The following is a 22,777-nucleotide window of genomic DNA, read 5'->3' on the forward strand; positions in this document are numbered from 1 at the left end:
TCGGCTGGGGCAAAACGATACGTTGCCATAGAAATCGATGTTGTGCCAGGCACTAAGTCAATAGAGAATTCAATCTCTCGATGGGGTGGTAAACTAACAAGATCCTCGGGAAAGACGTCCGAGTACTCACAAACCACTCTGGGCAACTCAGTCTCGGTCTCATCAATCTCACTACTCATACAGCTAGCGAGAAGACAACTAAGCTCGCTCTGCCCTCACGGATCATATCCCGGTGGTAAGACTCTACCAACCTGATCTCCCAAGAAATGAAAACAATCCCCGCTCAAGGTACATACAGTAACCATTTGGCAGTAACAATCTATAACAGCCCGGTATGACGATAACCAGTCCATACCCAAAATCACATCAAAACCCGACATATCCATCAATACAAAAGAAAAGGGAAGTCGACGATCAGTGACCTCTATATCACAACCCCGACACCCTTGTTTCAAAATCAACTCACCTCCAATAGGTGATACTACACAAATAAGAGATGCTAACTGTGCCAACTCTAACCCCAAAACAGATGCAAATGCAGTAGATATAAAGGAATGGGATGCACCCGTATCAATCAACACATTAGCAACCGAGTTGCAAAACAAAAAGGTACCTCTCACAACAGACGTAGCCTGTACAAGATCCTGCACTGTAACAGCATACACGCGCCCTGAAGGCCTCTGATCTAGCTGCTCACCTCTCGGAGCATAAGACAGCTGCACAGACTAAGCTGAAGAGGCTCCCTGATTAGCTCTTAAGGCCTGAGCTGACTGAGTTGGCTGATGACTCTATGTCTGCCTCGAACCAGACGCACCAGATGTGCCACTGAACTGGGGGCAAAACCTCTTCAGGTGCCCCGCCTAACCATACTGATAGCAAGAGAGCGGCTGGCCTCTACCCTGACTCTGGCTCTGAGGACGACCTGAAGATGAAGCTGCTCTCTGCCCTCCTCCCCTCTGCGGGCAAGCTGGAGACTTGTGGCCTAGCAGACCACATTTGTAACAAGTAACGTCTCCCTGACTGCCTCTCCCAGAACCTGGACTCGATACTGGAAAGGTAGATCTAGAATATGCTCCCTGGGACTGCTGAAGGTTAGGACCCCTCTGCCTCTTACCGTCCCCCTGACCTTTCTGGCTCCTCTTGGAGCTCCTCATCCTCTCCTCCTCCGCCTGCATAATGGTCTCAAGATGGGCTGTAGCCTGCACAAGGTGCCCATACTCCCTAGTCATGGACTCGGCCACTCGAAACATGAATTTGGTCCTTAATTTCTTCTCAAACTCCAAGCTCCTATGCTCTTCGGTCACTACCAACTATGGTGCAAACCTCGATAGGTTGGTAAAGGTGGCCTCAAACTCTGCCACTGGTGTATTCAGCTGATTAAGCTGACAGAACTAGTCTCTCAACTTCTCCCTAATAGTAGGAGGCAAGAACGTCTCTTGAAAGGCATCAACGAAAGCCTCCCAAGTCCCTCTAATGCGCCCTCGCACAAACTTCCACCGCTGACCCGCGTCTCCCTTCAACTGGAAGGACTCCAAGGTCACTCACAAGCCTCCATCTTCGATGCCAACCATCTCAAACGTTTTCGTCATCAGCTCTAACCACTCGTCAGCCTTCAGTGGCTCTTTTGGATCACCCAAAAACTCGTCCGGATTCTACCAGAAGAATTCCCTCTTCAGAAAAGAAAGCCCTGCCTCCGTTACATGGGCCTGGACTTGCTTCTTAGCCCTAAGAACGTCCATGGATTCCCTCAAAGCTCCAGCAATCTCGCGGCTAAGGCGCCCATGGCCTGTTGACCTACTGGCTCGGCCACGTTGGCCTGACCAACACCCTCCTCCTGTGCCAGAATTTCATATGGTATAAGCATCTCCTGCCTCCTAGGCCTACCACGCCTACTACCACGTCCTCGTCCTGACATCCTAATAAAGGTAACAAAAGAATTAGCACATTCACAAATGTGCCGAAGCTATTTCACTCGAGTCCTAAAACGTTGGACAACTGTAATTTACTCCACATAAGCACCTAATCACATAAGCACTTACGAATTTCATTACCGGATAATGACCGTCCCGTGGCGTTGCTAGAGTTCCAGTTAGAAACAGCAGTGATCAAGTGCCTTTCCAACAGGACTCTCAGAAACCCATAGACCCGATCAATATCCTAGAAACTAAATCCCATACTCATATAGTCACATAAGCATGTTATCAAATAAACACATAACCTCATACATAAGTCTCTAACAAGCGAGACAAACCCATTGTGGTGCTAACCACTTCCCAGGTACCCAAGTATTCAAACTTGGTACACTTGGATACCAAGTTATAACGCCCTCAAAATAAATGCATTAATCAATCATTCTTGATATCCATAGACATAGGAAAACAAAATATATACATCCATTCATCAGAGTGTTCTTTACAAAAGTATTACATGCTGACAACAAAAGTAAATGCGCTACGGGCTCACAACTTTCCAAGTCAACACTTGGTTACAATAAAAGAGAGTTCTAACTCTAAACATATTAAGCCCTTGGCTTGGATTTACATTTAACATCAAACAAAAACAAAATAACCAAAAGATTCTTCAACCCCCAAAACCTCCCAAGCTAAGACCTTGGAGGTGGCATATCACCTGTACCTGAAAATGTTGTCCCGTAAAGGGTGAGCCAAAGCCCAGTAGAGATACCGCTAAACATAATATGAGAATTAACTAAAACATTAGCATTCGATTTACACTATTTCTAAAACCCATCCACATTTACAACCGTGTTTCAATTCATTCCCATTCCTTTATCTCAATCAAGTCAACAACATGGTACGTTATTTATTCAAATAGTTCCAAATGAGACTACAACTCATATTATCAACACTTCTATCATCAACAATTTCAAATGAGACTACAACTCATAAAGAAAACACTTCAATTCATCAACATCATTCAGATGTATATAAGGTTTCGGGACTTTCACCCTGGACACTCCGACCAACTTAATTATCAATGGAGTCCATCCCCTATCCCTTCCCAAATAGTGGAGTACATCCTCTATCTCATTCCACACAATGGAGTACATCCCCTTTCTCCTCCCACACAAATATACACATGCAATGTATTTAAACACTTTATCATAAACAATGATCAATTAATGCACATATTCAATGTGTCATTCCAACAGTCATATTCAATGACATATTCCAGGTGATTAGTTTCAGTTTACCTAATCATCATGCAGTGTCTACAACAATCAAGACTATCCTCCACTGATAGTCCAAAACAATTATTTCTAAACAGATAATAAATTTATCAAACAAATAAATTATCAATATTTTCATAGGTGAGTGATTAATCAATCCAACTACACCACTCATTCTCATAATTTCCCAATTTCATGATTTTCAACTCAATTTCATATTTCCATATTTTCCCAAACTAATTGTACATGTTAATTATTTAATTTCAATTAGGGCTTTTTCCCCCTTTTCTCGAACATCAATCTTAAGGTTCAATTGCATCGATTTTACACAAATAACCCCATTTTCAAAGGTCTAACATACACATGGTGTTCTACAATTGAAAACCCCTCTTTATACATTTCAAATCAAACCCTAACTTTTCAAAATTTCTATAACTTCACCATTTAATCAAAATGACTAAAACTTATGTCAAAACTCATAAAGACGAGTAGTTTATCCCTACCTCAAGGTTAGGAGCTCAAAAGAGAAAGAGACGAAATTTGAAGATGCTCCAAACCCAAGCTTTTTCGGATCAAAGTGAAGCCCACACCAAGCTCTACCTTTCTTACAAGGAGACTAGGGTAGGGAGACCCAAGAACATGCAGTATTTGTAGAGAGAGAGAGAGAGAGTTCAGAGAGAGAGGTAGCCGGAACTAGGGTTTTGATGAAAAAGTGATGTACAACCCGCTGCTGCTAACTGATATATGCTAGGCTCGCTCGAGCAAAGAAGTGGTGGCTCGAGCAACCAGACACAACAAACACCTGGCTCGAGCGTAAGAAGCCTCGCTCGAGTGCACAATTCAAAGCTTCAGGTCTGCAACTCAGACGCATGCTCGAGCGCAAGAGTTCTTGCTCAAGCGAAGGAACACAAAACATATAGCTCGCTTGCTCGAGCGAAGGAAAGCTTGCTTGAGCGGAGAAACACAACCTTCAGGTCAAAAAGAGATGCAAACGGACGCTCAAGCGCAAGAGTTCTTGCTCGAGCCAAGAGAAAGACCACACAAATCTCGCTCAAGCAAAGGAACCCTGGCTCAAGCGAAGGAACTAAAATCTAAAGCACGCTCGAGCGACAAAAGCCTCGCTCGAGCGAAGGAACCAAAATCTGGATAGCTACCATTTTTTCCAACACCCAACCAACCTGTTCCAAACTTACCCAACAAATCCCAAAACTCAAATACAAGGAATTAAAGGATGGAAACAGGATATAGACAACAACCAACAACTATGGAACCTAAGTCCGGAACACAATACATGACGAGGAAACCGGGATCGCTATTGTTAAGGAGTAATATGAAACATTATTTGATACTACAACAAGAAGATGAGAGCATGTGAGAGAAACGAAAATGATAGAATCCATAGTCAAGATTTGGTGTGATTAATTACTTGCTTGTTTCATTTTGATTTTCAAAAAATATTTTTTAGAAAATTATATTTTTTTTATTCTCTGTATTTTTTTTTTCTTTTCAGTGATTTTTTTGTAATATTTTAAGTAATTTTTTTAATTTTTAACCACACCTAATATAAATACACTTAAAATGAATAATATTTGTCAGAAAATCATTAAAAAAAATCAAATACAAAAAAAAAAGAAACTTAATACATTTTTCGTATTTTTGTGTATTTATTAATTTTTTAAAATTTTTTTGACAAATATTTTAATATCTATATAATAAAGCAGAACGGATTTTGAAAATGTGTTAGACACAATTGTCCTACTAGGACATTTCAAGGGTCATGATTCATTTGTATATTCACATGGATGGCTCAGATAACTCCCTTAATTTTATATCTTCCCGCCCAAAGAGTCAGCCTCCTCCTTCCCCACGTCGTCTCCCCTCTATTCCATCTTTATCTCTCTCTTCTCACACGTCTCTCTTCTATGTTTATCATCTTTATCTCTCTCTTCTCACACGTCTCTCTTCTATGTTTATCCCTCTCCCTCTCTCTGTTGTATTTTTTGAATATCAGATTGTAGAAACTGCTTGCTGTTCCATTGCTGTAATCCACTGCCGTACCCAGCCAAATTCAGAAAAGAGCAGTTCCTTCTTGCGACGCTCCTCTTCATCACCACTCGCAAGGTATTCCTGTCCTCCTCCCTCTCTCTGTTGTATTTTTTGAATATCAGATTGTAGAAACTGATTTTGATCTGTGCAACAAATTAACAGAAACACAAACACCAGATTCCACTGCCGACGCTCCTCTTCATCACCACTCGCAAGGTATTCCTGTCCTCCTCCCTCTCTCTGTTGTATTTTTTGAATATCAGATTGTAGAAACTGATTTTGATCTGTGCAACAAATTAAACCACTCGCAAGGTATTCCTGTCCTCCTCCCTCTCTCTGTTGTATTTTTTGAATATCAGATTGTAGAAACTGATTTGCAGACTTGCTGTTCCATTGCTGTAATTTCTCAAACCAGATTCCACTGCCGTACCCAGCCAAAGACCCAGATTAAATCATATTTCCTGTTGAATTTGGTTATATAATTCATAATCTATCATTATTTGATCTGTGCAACAAATTAACAGAAATAATAAAGGAAGCAAATGAATAATAGGAGACCGAATAGATTTTGTTAGCCTGTTGTGTTCATCAGAAAGTGGAGAAAAGAAAGAATTAAGAAGCACAAAACAAAGAGGGTTATAGAGATTTTTGTGACAGGGAATGGGGATAGGGAAATGGGTTTGTTTTATTATTTTTTTATGTTATTATGAGGGTAACTACTGTTTGGATTTCTATTACAATCTGCAGAAACTGTTTGGATTTCTACTGTTTGGATTTCTACTGGGGATACGGAAATGGGTTTGTTTTACTCTACAATCAGTCAATACATGTACATGCACATGGTGGGCTACAGTAATTGCAGTGAAGTATCCCCATTCCAGATTGACATCACTAACCCATTTAGCTAAAAAATTGAACAGATCCATTCAAAAATATATACTTTAATCCCATTCAATATATATTATCTTCATCTTCTTTTACTTTGTCTTATATCTACACTTTTTTTTTTTTTTTTAAATTTTATTTTACGTTTCAATTTGGCCAATGTATTCCTGTCCTCCTCCCTCTCTCACTTTAATCAGTTTGTTCTTGCGATCAGATTGTGCCGCTGCTCATCATCACCACTCGCAAGGTTCCCTCTCTCCCACCCTTGGTTGTTCCCTTCGCAAGGTAATTTTGGTCCCTCTCTGTTGTATTTCACATTCGGAGGAATTCGAGTTTTGAATTCTGTTTTCTCCTCTTCATAACGTTTCTGTTCACTTTAATCAGTTTAAATGGGATCAGATTGTAGAAACTCATTAAATCAGAAACTGATGATCAATCTGCAATCTAATTAAATGAGTTTCTGCAGTTTAATGTGATGATCATCAGTTTCTGCAGATTGATTGAATAATCCCATTTAAGTGAATCAATCTGCAGAAACTGATTCAATTTTACTTTAATCCCATTCAAGAACAGATTGTATCTTTAATCAGCTTCTGAATGAGTATGAACATGATAACTTTGGTCTCCATTGGCTCTAATGAATGAGTATGAACATGATAACTTTGGTCTCCATTGGCTCTAATGTATGGATGAAACTGCCAAGCAAGGAAGACTTCATTCATGGTTGATTTGAATTTTAGCTATAACCCCAAGGAGTGATGAATTAATGATCACGAACTCCGTTTTAAGCAATAGCTATCTTTATTATGTATAGATCTTTGTGTTTAAAATTTCAATGGCATTTTGTAAGATATTTTTTTACAGGTTATTATTTTAAAAATTATTTATATTACACTTAATTAATTTAATATTTTATAACAAAAAAAAAAAAAAAATCAATCTGCAGAAACTGATTCAATTTTACTTTAATCCCATTCAAGAACAGATTGTATCTTTAATCAGTTTCTGAATGAGTATGAACATGATAACTTTGGTCTCCATTGGCTCTAATGTATGTGGCGTAGTGGCATGATCTATGGTTCTATCCTATCAATTTATACTATTATTCATGAATTCCCTTCTCTCTTTTTACCAAGTAGCTTTCTCTTCTTATGTCAAGTGTTAATTTCTACTATTATTCAAAATTAAAATTTATATTTTAATTACACCTATCAGGGTAGACTCATGTCCTATATAGATATACTAGCGTATGCCCGTGCCTGAAGACACGGTATAAATAATATTGGTACATATATTTTACAAAAATCAATTAACATAAATTATTAATATTGGTATCACATCCTTTACACGGTATAATTGTTTTAGAGAGGGGTAATTTTATTTAGCCTTTCTGCACATCCATTTTCGGGATCAAAAAATAATTGTTTTAGAGAGGGGTAATTTTATTCTTTATATATTACAAAAAAATAAGATAAATTCAAATTCATATGAATTATTAGAACAATAATAATTGAAAAACAATAAAAATAAATAACTTAACAACGTCCAAATTTTCCATGTCAAAACAACCTCCTTAGTAACATTGTTGTTAATGAGCACAATCACATTCAGCACACAACTACTAAAAACAAGTAGCTAAAAGAGGAATATTACCGAGTCAAGAAACAGAGGCTGATCGCCTTCCGAGAAGATTTGGTTTCCATGGATTTGTAACTTTTTTTTCCTTTATATATTGTTTCTATTGGTAAGACATATTGCTGATGTGAGATTCCTTTAAACATTTTTTATTTTAGTGGCATACATTTATGTTTGGACTTTCTAAATTATAATCATAAAATTGAAGTCACTTGGGGAAAAGAAGAGTTCAAATTTGGACAATTGTTGTGTTCTCATTTTAGTACTCTACATGTTGCTAGGGTTGATTTTAATTTTATCATTTTAATGTGATTGTTAAAATACATCATCGAACATCCATAACTATATAACCAAACATTTCAGGTTGAAGTACAATAATTATGGACAATATCACTATTTTTGGTCAAGTAAGTGTTCTTTAATTTTTTTTTTTTCTCCCTCCATAGAAATTTAAATACATCTCTTATAATGTAAGGCCTATTTATTTATTTATTTTAAACTTATCACATCTAATTTTCTTCTAATAAATGTTTTTTCCCTCATACTTTATAGGTGGATGAAGACTTACGCCGAACGGTAATATCAAGAAAGAAATGATTTTTTTTTTCTTATTTATGTGTACAAAATTTTATTTATCACTCTAAAGTTTTTGTATATATAGATTCAATTTCTTCAAGAAAGAAATGTTAATGTTGTTGTCCGCGATGAGCGTGACCTTAATACTATTCGCATTCGTGAGGTAAGCCTACAAGTAACTTATATTGGCATGCATTTTCTTATCATTTTAAAAATATATTTGAATTATATATTCTACTTATTTTTTATGGAGAAAGGAAAAGGAAAAACGCAAAGCAATATCAAATGAGACAGAAAAGGCTATCCCTTCTGGCAAAGGAAAGGAACATGCAAATCCCGTAGTATGGTTTCTAAACATTTTTAAAAAGTTTGTTTTTCGAATATTTATTTTTTGTTACAATTGCATAATGTCATATACTCTTTTTTATGTATATTTTTATGAGTTATTGTTTTTAAAATATTTATTCAATTGTTGTGACTGATTGTAAAATATTTTTGTAAACCATGTTAAAGTAAGCATTTGTACAATATGTTAATGCATTTGTCTGAACATTAATTTGAACACATGTTGCAGTTACAACATATCATAATAAACATATAAGAGAAGAAAACGAAAAAGGAAATGAAGTTTTTAATTATAGAATATAGATTTTTAAAATTTTAATTTTACTTATAATATAACGGAAAGAACACGAAGAACGAAGAGGGAAGCGGAAACTAGAAAACATTACACACTAATATTCACATTATACGTACTCAATGATCTAATATTTATCTTTTCAACGTAGGACAAAAAATATGAGTGCAATTAGCAACATGAGTGTGATCTCTAAAAAAATTAATAAAGCCACGCAGAATTATAGGAGGTGTATGGAAGGTTGGTTAATTTAGTAAGTTATTTTAATTTTTTGGTTACTTTAGTAGGTTAAAATAATTATGTTTAGCAAGATTGTTCAATTTTTAAATAATTAGATATGATATATATGAGGGAAAAAAAATGTTAAATGATTAAACACATTTTTTACTTATTTTTTCTTTTAATATTATTTTAATCAAAAAAATATTTAAATACATACGACTCAAAAAATGTTTGAGGTGACATTGTTTAAATACATTATAGATATATATATAGATTTTTCTCATAAATACACTAAAGTTTGTATATGATTCAACTCAAATCACATTTTAAAATTTTAAAAATGTGTTAACATATGGCGATTTTAAATTCTATACTTTTTTTAGATGGTAAAATTCTATAAAAAATTCAAATATGAATTAATATTTTAACTTAAACTTTTAGCAATGAATTTGATAAATTACATTTTAACTTAAATGAACCGCCATCGTACGATACCTGCTGAAGTCATGGCCGACGGTGGTATTGCTGTAGATGGTAAAGGAAGTCTTATGTGTGGAGTTTTATATTGTAGTGAAATTATTATCATCTTGAATTGATTTGTTATAATTGATTTCTGTAGCAATGAAATTATTATCATTTTGAATTAATTTTTTTGTAAAGGATGTGATACCAATATTAATAATTTATGTTAATTGATTTTTGTAGAATATGTGTACCAATATTATTTACACCGTGCCTTTAGGCACTGGTATACACTAAATGGATAGTGTCTTTTTGGCATTTGGTGAAATTCCATGAGTTTTTTTCCTCCCTTTTTAAATTTTATCAATACACGCATTGGTTCTTATGTGACTAACAACTCAACCGAGCGAAGAAGAAAAGTTAGTTAAGCTTTTGAGAACAAATACATGATAAAAGGGAAGTAAGAGATGGGACAATCTTCATATTTTATGCATCTAATTATATAATATTCTCATTTTAGGCACACAATGATAATGTGTTATCAAAAGCTACATTGGCTCAACGTGCACGGCGAGAACGTGAAAAAAATCAAAACTCATGTTCTGCATACCAATTAGGACAACGCATGCGACGGGAACGAGAGAGATCAAATGAATGTATTAACCCAAGACAACCTTCTGTAACACCCAATTGGTAAACAACTCAGTTTAATTCTTGAAATATATACTCTTACTATTACCACTTTATTATACAGATTTTAATTATTCACAATACATTTTTGTAGGCCTGCTCCTACAACCCCATCTAGAAATGTTGGTGTGGTCATCCGTGATGAGCATGACCTTAATGTTATTCGTGTTCGTGCGGTAGGTAAAAAATCAAGCAAAACATTGTATGTATTTTTATTTATATAAGATTTTTTTAAATCTTTTCAATATTTTATTTATATTTTTTAGGCAAAAGAAAAAGAAAAGGTCAATCCAATGTCTAAGGGAAAAGAAAAGGTGACTTCTTCTGGCAAGAGAATGACAAATGCATGTCAAGTGGTATATATTCCTTTTACAAAATATGAAGCAAAACTATGTGAATTTGTTGCTTTATGTTTCTGCCCGTAGAATGATTGTAATATATTTGCCTATAATTTGCTACTATTTATATGTGTTTTCCAAATTTATTTATTTTTATTTAGCATAGATACATGTGCATTTATAATGTAACATGTGAAAAGAATAAGAAAAAAAAAAAACGAACAAATAAAGACAAACTATGTAATGAAAGAATAAACTAAATAAGATAGATTTTTATTTCTTCTTTATTTTTTTTTATAAAAAACAAAATTCATGTAGAGTACGAAATAAATACATATAACACTATTAAAGGTATAAAACAAATAAAATATAAAACAAAATTAAGAGAAACAAAATAAACAAGACGATATTTCATGTTAAGTACAAAATATTCACATAGTTTGCACCAATGACAAAATATTTTCATTTTAGGCACAAAATGATAATGTAATATCAAAAGCTGCTTTGGCCCAACGTGCACGACGAGAGCGTGAAAAAAATGAAAAGTCATACTTTCAATGCTCGCAACGAGAACAAGACGGATCAGAAGAATGTATTCAACCAATACACCCTTCTTTAGCACCAAATCGTCGCAATCGTGCTTGCCTGGAATGGGAAACACTAACCGAAGATTCTCATTCGGCACAAAAACGAACAATGGTTGCCCATCATTCTACATGTTCGTTTTCTATGCCAAGCACATCTTTGCCACCACAAAGGAATCGGTAAACTACTATGTCTAAACTTGAAATACATATTCTTACCATTTTGTTTTGTAGAATTTTATTTATACACAAATATTCGTAGGTCTACTTCCATAAATCAATTTCTTCAAGAAGATCTATATACTGATGATGAATTAGAAGATATGCCTATGAGTACATCAATTGATGCCCGAGCACACAACAATTCGTGCCGCCATTATCTTGGCAAGATGGACGTATTATGTCCTTATTGTTCAGCCTTACATTGGATGGATGAAAAATTGACCAAATCATCTATAAAACGTCCCTTATTCGGAACTTGCTGTTTGGAAGGGAAGATTAGGCTACCTTTACTTATTACACCTCCTTCATCACTTCAAGCGTTGTATGATGGGAATAATGATCAATCAAAATCCTTTCGAAGTTATACTCGATTGTACAATGCAGCCAATGCTTTTACGAGTCTTGGTGTTACATTGGATCCTAGAGTACTCAGTGGAAGGGGTCCTACATCATTTACAATTCATGGGGAATTACGACATCGAACAGGATCACTACAACCACAACCAGGGCAGGATGCGAGTTATGCTCAACTGTATATCTATGACCCTGATTCAGCGTTAGAAATTCGTAATCATAGAAATCCTAACTTGAGAAGGGATGTGCTCAAAACTATTCAAGATAGTTTGTTGCAAGTCAATGCATTTGTAGCTACATTTCGCCAGGCTCATGCCATTTTACATCAATTAGATGCGGCGGGACACAATCTACCTGCTCATCTTCATTACAATTCGAGAACTGATCGACGTCGGTATAACTTACCAACTGCAGATGAGATTGCGATTGTAATACCAGGTGATGGAACAGAGGTAAGTGGAATGAGAGATATTATCTTAAATTTCCAAGGAAATAATGAGTTGATGCAAATTAATGAATGTCACCCAGCATACTTGCCATTACATTATGTTCTATTATTTCCTTATGGCGAGCTTGGATGGGAACCTGAGTTGAAATTGTGGAATGTTCAACATGATCGACCTTCAACTGATCGACTTACTCAAATGGATTTTTATAGTTATCGTTTGTTTGAACGACCAACAGAGTATTCAACTATTTTGAGAGGTGGGAAACTATTTCAAGAGTTTTTGGTAGATGCTTGGGCCACAACTGAGCAAAATCGATTGACATACTACAAGCTTAATCAAGGGAAACTTCGGGTTGAGCTTTACCAAGAGTTGTCAGATATTGATCCAGATTATGTGCGACCTGGTCAAATTGGTCAAAGGTTTGTTTTGCCATCTTCATTTACTGGTAGTCCTAGACATATGTTTGAAATCTTTCAAGATTCAATGGCTATCACGCGATACAACCAACACCCAGATATTTTTCTTACCATGACTGCAAACCCTAATTGGCCAGAAATTACTTCAGCATTATTATTACATCAAAAACCTATTGATCGTCCTGATTTAATTGCCCGTGTTTTTGAGTTGAAGAGAAAATGTTTGATGAAGGAGATAGAAGCAAATAAAGTGTTTGGAAATAAAGTGGCACATGTTTTCACAATTGAATTTCAAAAACGAGGCCTTCCCCATATGCATGCACTTTTATTTCTTAAGGGTCCAGACAAAATTCGGACATGTGCTCAAGTAGACAAATTGGTCTGTGCAGAATTTCCAGACCCAAAAGATGATCCTATGCTTTTTGAAACTGTCAAATGTTGTATGGTACATGGACCATGTGGTGCTCGAAATCCTCATGCACCATGTATGGAAAATGATAGATGCAGTAAGAGATACCCTCGAGCTTTCACAGAAACAACAACTATGGATCAAGATGGATACCCCATCTATCGTCGTCGCAATAATGGTCAAATACATACTGTGAGGGGGCAAGAAGTTGATAACAGGGATGTCGTACCATACAATGCATATCTTTCTAAACTTTTCAACTGTCATATAAATGTGGAAGTATGCGCTGGAATGAGATGTGTCAAGTATATACATAAGTACATTTACAAAGGTTATGATCGTACAACGATGGTGTTGGGATCGATAAATGAGATTCAACAATATCTCGATGCAAGGTATATTGGACCTCCAAAAGCTGCTTGGCGAATATTTGGTCATCCTTTGCATGCAGAGATACCAACAGTTGTACGATTGGCACTTCATTTACCTGGAATGCATCGCGTTGTTTTTAACCCAGAAGAGTCATTAGAAACGATTCAATCTAGAGCTGGTCAACAAATGTCAACTCTTACTGGCTTCTTTGCATATTGTGCTGCCAGTGAAGATGAATGTCCATTCACTTATCAAGAATTTCCACAGCATTTTGTATGGCTCAAGTCAGAAAAGAGATGGAAATCAAGAGAAAGAGGATATGCAATTGGTAGAATGTACTTTGCCAGTCCTAATTGTGGTGAAAGATTTTATCTGCGTTTGTTACTAACTGTTGTCAAAGGACCAAAGTCATTTCGGTCTTTACGCACGGTCGATAATGTTGTGCATGATACATTTAAATTAGCATGTGTTGCAAGGGGGCTTTTAGAAGATGATGAAGAATGGATACAATGCTTGAAAGAGGCTGCAGTTATGAAAACTGGATACCAATTGAGGAGATTGTTTAGTGTTATTCTCACCCAGTGCTCTCCACTAAATCCATGTGCATTATGGAATCAATTCTCAACGCATATATGTGATGATCTTGCACATAAGATTCGTACATTGTTTTCCATTTCTAACCCAACTGAGGCTCAAATTGAAGATTATGGTCTCCATCTTTTGAATCAAATGCTTCATGAATCAGGCAAATGTTTAATTGACTTCCCACCCATGCCACAACCTACTGCAAATTGGAGTGCAATAGTTGGTAATCGATTGATATTCGAACATCAACAACTGCAGAATGAGGCACAACAGGCAGATCCAGAAATTACTATTGATTGTCTCAACAATGGACAACGGAATGCTTATAACACAATCACTTCTTCAATTTTTCAAAATAAAGGAACTGTTTTCTTTCTTAATGGGGGTGCTGGAACAGGGAAAACATTTCTGTATAATACAATTGCATTAAAATGTCGTAGCCTTGGGCATATCGTTGTTACTGTGGCTTCATCTGGAATTGCATCATTGTTATTGGTAGGAGGTCGCACTGCACATTCAACATTTTCCATTCCGTTAGATGTCTTGGAAAATTCACTTTGTGGGTTTACCAAACAATCATTACAAGCTGAGCTGTTTAGAGAAACAAAACTCATAATTTGGGATGAAGTTCCTATGCAACATAGACATTGTGTTGAGGCGGTTGATCGTACATTGAGGGATATTCGTGATAGTGAAAAGCCATTTGGGGGTATTACTGTTATTCTTGGTGGAGACTTTCGACAAATCTTACCAGTTATACCCAAAGGAATTCGTGAGCAAATTGTGAATGCATCATTACGACACTCTGTTCTATGGAAGCATATACATATCTTAACTTTGGATTTGAATATGCGCTTGAATCATGGAGACCATGAAAATGCTTTTTTTGCAAATTTCTTGATGGAGGTAACATTACTTTAACTTTTTTCTTTATTATATAGATTATTTTAAATTAATAAATTGTTTTTACACTCATATTTTTTATAATTGATTTCACTTTTTTTAGATTGGGACTAATCCTCAAGAAATCATCAACCTTCCATCAACAATACACAAATGTCAAGATTTGAATGAATTGCTCTCTACAGTTTACCCACAGTTGAATATGATAGAGACGTCGACTCCAACATTTTTAACTGAACGCACCATTCTATCTGCGCGTAACGATGATGTCAGTGACATTAATACTACTGCGTTAAATATCTTTCCAGGGAGATTATATACTTATTTTGCAGCAGATAAAATGTCTGAAGATAATGAAATAGATCCTACCATTACAAATAGATATCCTAATGAATATTTAAATTCATTGGATCCTCCCGGGCTACCAACTTTTAAGTTAGAGTTGAAAGTGGGTTGTCCTATAATATTGTTAAGAAATATTGCACCGAAAGATGGACTATGTAATGGTACAAGATTGATGGTTACTAGGTGCGACACTCGCATAATTGAAGCTCAAATTTTAACTGGAGAAAAGTTTGGCAATTTGGCATTCATACCAAGGATATCTTTGACACCATCTTCTTCAGAAATGCCTTTCCAAATGACAAGACGTCAATTTCCAGTCCGATTAGCATATGCCTTGACCATTAATAAATCTCAAGGACAATCTGTGAAATTTGTTGGGGTTGATTTGCGCATACCAGTGTTTAGCCATGGCCAATTATATGTGGCATTGTCCAGATGTACATCCTTTGATCGTATAAGTATTCTTCTCCCTAAAGATAGTTTGGATTCTACTACAAATATTGTTTATCCTGAAGTGTTGTTATAGTGTTCCATGTTCATTAAATCATGTTTTATCAAAAGGTAACCATGTAAATTTACTTCTATTGATTATAATATATATATTTTTTATAAAATTTCAATCTAATAATAATTGGAAATATGGATTTTTTAAGGATTGGATCAAAAAATTTACGGAGCTTAAAAGGAGAAATACAACTAGCTTGCTTCGATGGGGATGTAATAAGGTAATTTCAATCTCAAAGTATTTTGATATGTATATTTCTAACAAATATACCAATTTATATTTTTTTTTTGTTTCCACAAATTACCAGATTGTTGTCCATGTTCCTCATTGGGGATGCATACAAGTTGATACAAAGACTTTTTCGAAAGTAATGAGGAGGAAGTTTGGGCAAATACATGTTTGAAGACACATTATTGACACATCTTATGTTAAGAATACATATTCTGGAAAGCTTCGACCCACTTTTTTTTTTTTATAGAGTTTTAACTCACTCTTTTAGCGTATGATAATATAATGTTTGTTTTTCTTATGTAGTTAGAATTTGATTGGAAGCAGTAACACTAACTGATGTGCATTTTAATTTTAATTTCTTTTAAATTGCAGAGTATTGGCTGGTGTGCATTATTTGATATTTAATTTTTTTTTATATTTGATGTGTTTGAAATTGTAAAGTGTAGTCTATTAAATAGATTTTTATAATTGCATTTTAATCTTAAATTTCAATAGTGTTGCGATAACAATTATTTATACCGTGCCTTCAGGCACGGGCATACGCTAGTTTACATACATCTAAGTAAGGTGCATCTAAAATTATAAAAATATTCATTAAAAACAAATAATTACAAAAAATAAAATTCATTTTTCATAAACTGAATTTAAAAAACCAAAATCAAATATAGTGATTTTTATTGTGGTTATTATGATTTCTTTTTATGTCAGTTTTTATTCACTCTATCCCATCATGATATGTGATTATTATTGCATGTCAGTTTTATTGCATCCCACTTCCCTGTTCCTCAGTGCCTGCTTTTGCTTCACTACACGAAGCAATAAGACTAGATAATATTAGATCAAAACCAAAGATGTAGGGTGTAGTTTGGGTAACAAGACTAGAAAAGATTTTATTAATTCCAAAATCCCACCAAATCAAATTCCATTTTCAAATGCAAATTCCATCTAATCCCACTATTCCAAATATTTTACCATTTGAGTTCTAACATGGATATGATAATAGTGTTTATAGAAGTAAAAATCTCATAGACCATTATTAGGTTGCATTGCCTTTCGGGTTATACCATTTTGGGTTCATATTGAAACAATGGCCATACCCCCATGGCATTCATGTCTTAGTTTTTCCCTATTAGGAGAGGTTTGTGTTCAAGATGATTTAGGTTCAATGCCACACAATGGAAAGGATTTTCTCTTGGGTTCATAGAATTTGATATTGAAGCCATTTCCCCAAGCCTATGGACAAAGAAATCAAATAAGAGGAAAATTCAAGATCAGTACAACTTAAATTTAATGCAAAATAATAGTTCAATCTACAGAGAGCTTTATCAAAAGCTAACAGTTTTCTATAGCAAACGAAGAACATAACAATTAAAAAAACATTAAATCCCCCACCAAAATGGTAGCGAGAGAACCACTTCTGAAGTGGTTGGTGGAGGAGATCGATTCGAATCGATGAGAGATGAGAATCTGCAAAAAGAGAGATTGAATTAAGAAGTATGAGATATTATTTTATACTACAAATGAGCCACATAACAATGAAAAAAGTGTGAAATCCCTCACTAAAATGGTGGTGAGAGAGCAGCTTCTGAAATGGTTGGTGGAGGTGAGCAATCCGAACTGTTGAGAGATGTGAACCTGAAAAATGAGAGATCAAGAAGTTATTGAGATTATTGATATAATTTATTCATTTCTCTCACGTTTTCAATTTGGTGTGAATATCGTTTTTCAATAATTGTCACCAATATTTTGAAAGGAAATATAAAATGTGCAAAATTAGAAGAACTAAACTATGATTCCTAAGAAGTTATTGAGATTATTGATATAATTTATTCATTTCTCTCAGGTTTTCAATTTGGTGTTAATATGGTTTTTCAATAATTGTCATTAATATTTTGGAAGGAAATATATAACGTGCAAAAGCAAAAGAACTAAACTTGAATTCGTATGAAATTATTCACATTATTGATATAATTTATTCAATAAGAAAATGTGAGATCAAAGAGTCTCATAGATAGAGTTAAGAAGTAAGTATGAGAGAATATTTTATACCACAAATGAAACACATAAAAACGAAAAAAGCATGAATGATCAACTCGAACCGCCGAGAGACGAGAGTGAGTGATCAATGAATCCGAAAAGTGGAGATCAACGAGTCTTATAGAAAGAGAGAGAGTTGAGGAGTAATATGAAACATTATTTGATACTACAACAAGAAGATGAGTGCATATGAGAGAAACAAAAATGACAGAATCCCTAGTCAAGATTTGGTGTGATTAATTACTTGCTTGTTTGGTTTTGATTTTCAGAAAATATTTTTAAGAAAATTCTATTTTTTTTATTCTCCGTATTTTTTTTTCTTTTCCGCGAATTTTTTGTAATATTTTAAGCAATTATTTTAATTTTTAAACACACCTAACATAAATACACTTAAAAAGTATAATATTTGTGAGAAAATCTTTAAACAATTCATTAAATACAAAAAAAATGAATGAAACTCAATACATTTTTCGTATTTTTGTGTATTTATCAATTTTTTAAAATATTTTTTGACAAATATTTTAATATTTACGTACATCTAAGTAAGGTGCATTTAAAAAAGTAAAAAATTGTTTAAAATTATAAAAATATTCATTAAAACAAATAATTTCAAAAAATTAAATTAATTTTTAATATACTGAATTTAAAAAACTAAAATCAAATATACTGATTTTTATTATGATTATTATGATTTCTTTTTATGTCCATTTTTATTCACTCTATCCCATCATGATTCGTGATTATTATTGCATGTCAGTTTTATTGCATCTCACTTCCCTGTTCCTCAGTGCCTGCTTTTGCTTCTCTACACGAAGCAATAAGACTAGATAAGATTAGATCAAAACCAGAGATGTGGGTTGTAGTTTGGGTAATAATACTAGAAAGGATTTTATTAATTCGAAATCCCACCAAACCAAATTCCATTTTCAAATGCCAATGCCATCTAATCGCACCATTCCAAATATGTTACCAGTTGAGTTCTAATATGGATATGATAATAGTGTTTATAGAAATAGAAATCTTGCAAACCATTATTAGGTTGCACTGCCTTTCGGGTTATACCATTTTGGGTTCACATTGAAACAATTGCCATACCCCCATGGCCTTCATGTCTTAGTTTTTCCCTATTTGGACAGGTTTGTGTTCAAGATGTTTAGGTTCAATGCCACACAATGGAAAGGATTTTCTCTTGGGTTCATAGAATTTGATATTGAAGCCATTTCCCCAAGCCTATGGACAAAGAAATCAAATAAGAGGAAAATTCAAGATCAATACAAGTTAAATTTAATACAAAATAATAGTTCAATCTAGAGAGAGTCTTATCAAAAGCTAACAGTTTTCTATTGCAAACGAAACACATAACAATTAAAAAAACATTAAATCCCTCACCAAAATGGTAGCGAGAGAACCACTTCTGAAGTGGTTGGTGGAGGAGATCGATTCGAATCACTGAGAGATAGAGTTAAGAAGTATGAGATATTATTTTCTACTACAAACGAGCCACATAACAAAGAAAAAAGCGTGAAATCCCTCACTAAAATGGTAGCGAGAAAACAACTTCTTAAATGGTTGGTGGAGGTGATCAATCCGAAGTGCAGAGAGATGTGAATCTAGAAAATGAGAGATCAAGAAGTTATTGAGATTATTATATAATTTAATCGTTTCTCTCATTTTTCAATTTGGTGTTAATATCGTTTTTCAATAATTGTGACAAATATTTTGAAAGGAAATATAAAATGTGCAAAATTAGAAGAACTAAACTAGGATTCCTAAGAAGTTATTGAGATTATTGATATAATTTATTTATTTCTCTCACGTTTTCAATTTGGTGTTTATATGGTTTTTCAATAATATTCATTAATATTTTGGAAGGAAATATAAAACGTGCAAAATCAAAAGAACTAAACTTGAATTCGTATGAAATTATTGACGTTATTGATATAATTTATTCAATAAGCAAATGAGAGATCAAAGAGTCACATAGATAGAGTTAAGAAGTAAGTATGAGAGAATATTTTATACCACAAATGAAACACATAAAAACGAAAGATATAACCAAAAAAAAGCATGAATGATCAACTCAAACCGCCGAGAGACAAGAGTGAGTGACCAATGAATCCAAAAAGAGGAGATCAACGAGTCTTATAGAAAGATAGAGAGTTGAGGAGTAATATGAAACATTATTTGATACTACAACAAGAAGATGAGTGCATATGAGAGAAACGAAAATGGCAGAATCAAGATTTGGTGTGATTAATTATTTGGTTGTTTGGTTTTGATTTTCAGAAAATATTTTTTAGAAATTATGTATTGGTTTAGATATATTTGTTTTGGGCTATCAGTGGAGGATAGCTATGATTGTTGTAGAAATTGCATGTTGACTAGGCAAACCGGACTATTTATAAATCATGCATGTCATGGAGAATGCAATGGATTGAGGATTTAAACTGTATGTTTTGGAAAGAGATTTTGGAAATTTTTTTGTGTTATGTTTTAAGTGCACTTGTTTCATTTTGAAAATCATATTTTGGATCACATGAATTGTGCTAGTTAAAAAGAGTAAATAATATGATAAGTCTGAGAAATGGTGGTCATTGAATATGACTGTGTGTTTTAATACATTGTATATGTATGATTGTTTAAAGGAGAAAGGGAATGTACTCCATGTGTGATTGTGTGTTTAAATACATTGTATATGTATGTTTGTTTGGGAGGAGAAAGGTGATGGACTCCATTATAACTAAGTTGGCCGGAGTGTCCTGAGTGAAAGTCCCAAAATTTATACATGGGTGTCGATCCCTGTAACGCCCTCAAAAAAATACATAAAACCCATCACTTTAGACATGCATTGATATAAAAGAAACCAACCATTTCTATTAATCAGAGTAATTCTTACAACTGTATTACATGTTAACAACAAAAGCAAATGCCCTATGGGCTTACAGCTTTCCAAGTCAACACCTGGTTACACAAAAGAAGAGTACTAACTCTATACAAAATAGCCCTTGGCTTGATATACATGTAATACAAACAAAATAAACAAAAAAAAGAGTCTTTAACTCTCATCATCATCCAAGCTATGTCCTTGGAGGTGGCATACTACTTGTACCTGAAAATAATGTCCCATAAAGGTGAGCCAACGCCCAGTAGAGATATGCTAAACACAGTATGAGCAATGACTAAGACATTTGCAATTGATAAATGTTCAATTTCCACAAACCAATTCATAACCCATTTCCATTTCATGACCACTATATTCATGTTTTCATTTCAATTTCCATTTCTTATCAATTCACAATCTACATCAATGGCTCAGAACCTGGCCAACCACTTATATGAGACAGTGACTCATATTAAACATTACCCATTTTACAATAGATAAACATACTAGTTGTATCAACATCTCAACAGATAAGCATACAAGTTGTATCCACATTTCAACAGATATGAATATTAGCTATATCAACACTTCCAATGATAAGCATATGAGCTGTATCAACACTTCCAAAGATAAGCATATGAGCTATATCAACACATTACCTGACAAGCATATGAGCTGTATCAGTGGAGTCCATCCCCTATCTCCTCCCAAACAACATCTGGTTTAGAGGTCCATCCCCTATCTTCCCCTAAACCGTGGAGTACATCCCCTATCTCCTCCCACACACACAACGTATATACACAAAGGTCATATACACAATCAATCAATACATAACGTTAATGTATTCTATCAACCGTCATACTCTATGACATATCCAATTGATTAGTTTTAGTTTGCCTAATCACCATGCATTGTCTACAACAATCAAAACTAACCTCCACCGGTAGCCCAAGCAATTATTTCTAAACAGATAATAAAAGCTCCAACAGATAAAATATCAATGTTTTCAAAAGTGAGCGATTAACAAATCTAGCTCCACTATTCAACCATAAAATGAACCAATTTCATTATTTCCAACTCAATTCCATAAAGTCACAATTTTCCCAAAATTAGGGTTTTCCATCCGATTTCCAAATATTGACCCAATGGTCTAAATATCAACAACCAATAACGATATCATTATTTTGAACCCACAATACACATTTTAGACTCAAAATAACAAATCCTCTTTTAACATTTTGAAACCCTAAGTCCCAAAATTTACCCAACTTCAACACTTTATCAAAACAACCAAAAATCTATGTCAAAGACCATAAGAGTGAGTAGGAATCCCTACCTCAAATTCGAAGCTCAAGGAAAGAAGGTGAAGAAACTCAACGTGCTCCAAAACTCAATATTCTCGGATCAATGTATAGCCCTCGACGATCAACCCAACTTTTACAAAGGCCGAAGGAAAAGGAAACACTCTAGCTAGATCAAACCCTAGAGAGAAGGGAGTTTCTAGAGAGAGGAACTCTCAAAATGGCTTTTTAGAAAGTGAGAGAGAGAGAGAGAGAAAGTAAAAAGTGATTTTAAAATGCCCAGCTACCAACTGATATACGACATTCCCGCTCGAGCGGAGAACACAACGCTCGAGCGTCATGAACAAAAACTAGGTACGCTCGAGCGCAAGAAGGCCCGCTCGAGCGCCAAGACACAAGAATAAAGCACATCCGCTCGAGCGCGAAAACCAGTCCGCTCGAGCGTAGATTTCCCCCTTCCAGAACTTACACCAAAAAGTACTACCCGCTCGAGCGACAAAGCACC

The 22,777-nt window shown here is 34.6% G+C and overlaps 2 protein-coding genes across 3 annotated transcripts; both read left to right on the top strand.

The window, feature by feature from the left end:
• The first annotated feature begins 6,334 nt into the window (after positions 1 to 6,334).
• On the top strand, positions 6,335 to 16,429 carry LOC114305447 (uncharacterized). 2 transcript variants are annotated; one of them, XM_082892237.1, is made up of 10 exons: positions 6,335 to 6,403; positions 8,117 to 8,160; positions 8,306 to 8,329; positions 8,415 to 8,492; positions 8,587 to 8,670; positions 10,171 to 10,343; positions 10,435 to 10,516; positions 10,607 to 10,696; positions 15,971 to 16,042; positions 16,130 to 16,429. In XM_082892237.1, exons 2-10 carry the CDS (start codon positions 8,134 to 8,136, stop codon positions 16,223 to 16,225), a joined length of 726 nt encoding a protein of 241 aa, XP_082748363.1. In that variant the 5' UTR covers positions 6,335 to 6,403; positions 8,117 to 8,133; the 3' UTR covers positions 16,226 to 16,429. The 2 variants fall into 2 exon arrangements, with proteins under 2 accessions (XP_082748363.1, XP_082748362.1); XM_082892236.1 differs by lacking the exons at positions 15,971 to 16,042; positions 16,130 to 16,429 and adding an exon at positions 11,150 to 11,534.
• LOC145801518 (uncharacterized) lies at positions 11,586 to 15,843 on the top strand. The gene is made up of 4 exons (XM_082893269.1): positions 11,586 to 12,706; positions 13,205 to 14,975; positions 15,076 to 15,500; positions 15,753 to 15,843. Exons 1-4 carry the CDS (start codon positions 11,586 to 11,588, stop codon positions 15,841 to 15,843), a joined length of 3,408 nt encoding a protein of 1,135 aa, XP_082749395.1.
• Positions 16,430 to 22,777: the final 6,348 nt, after the last annotated feature.

This window comes from Camellia sinensis, chromosome 10 (assembly GCF_055761805.1).
Source record: "Camellia sinensis isolate YWXY chromosome 10, ASM5576180v1, whole genome shotgun sequence".
Classification (NCBI taxonomy): domain Eukaryota; kingdom Viridiplantae; phylum Streptophyta; class Magnoliopsida; order Ericales; family Theaceae; genus Camellia; species Camellia sinensis.

Bases quoted from the DNA above. Each gene is read 5' to 3' on its own strand.
- LOC114305447 (XM_082892236.1), top strand. From the start codon at position 8,134: ATGGACAATATCACTATTTTTGGTCAA. The intron at 8,161-8,305 runs GTAAGTGTTCTT...CATACTTTATAG, and splicing joins ATATCACTATTTTTGGTCAA to GTGGATGAAGACTTACGCCG. The intron at 10,697-11,149 runs GTATATATTCCT...TTTTCATTTTAG, and splicing joins TGACAAATGCATGTCAAGTG to GCACAAAATGATAATGTAAT.
- LOC145801518 (XM_082893269.1), top strand. From the start codon at position 11,586: ATGCCTATGAGTACATCAATTGATGCCCGAGCACACAACAATTCGTGC. The intron at 12,707-13,204 runs GTTTGTTTTGCC...GGAAAATGATAG, and splicing joins CCTGGTCAAATTGGTCAAAG to ATGCAGTAAGAGATACCCTC. The intron at 14,976-15,075 runs GTAACATTACTT...CACTTTTTTTAG, and splicing joins TTGCAAATTTCTTGATGGAG to ATTGGGACTAATCCTCAAGA.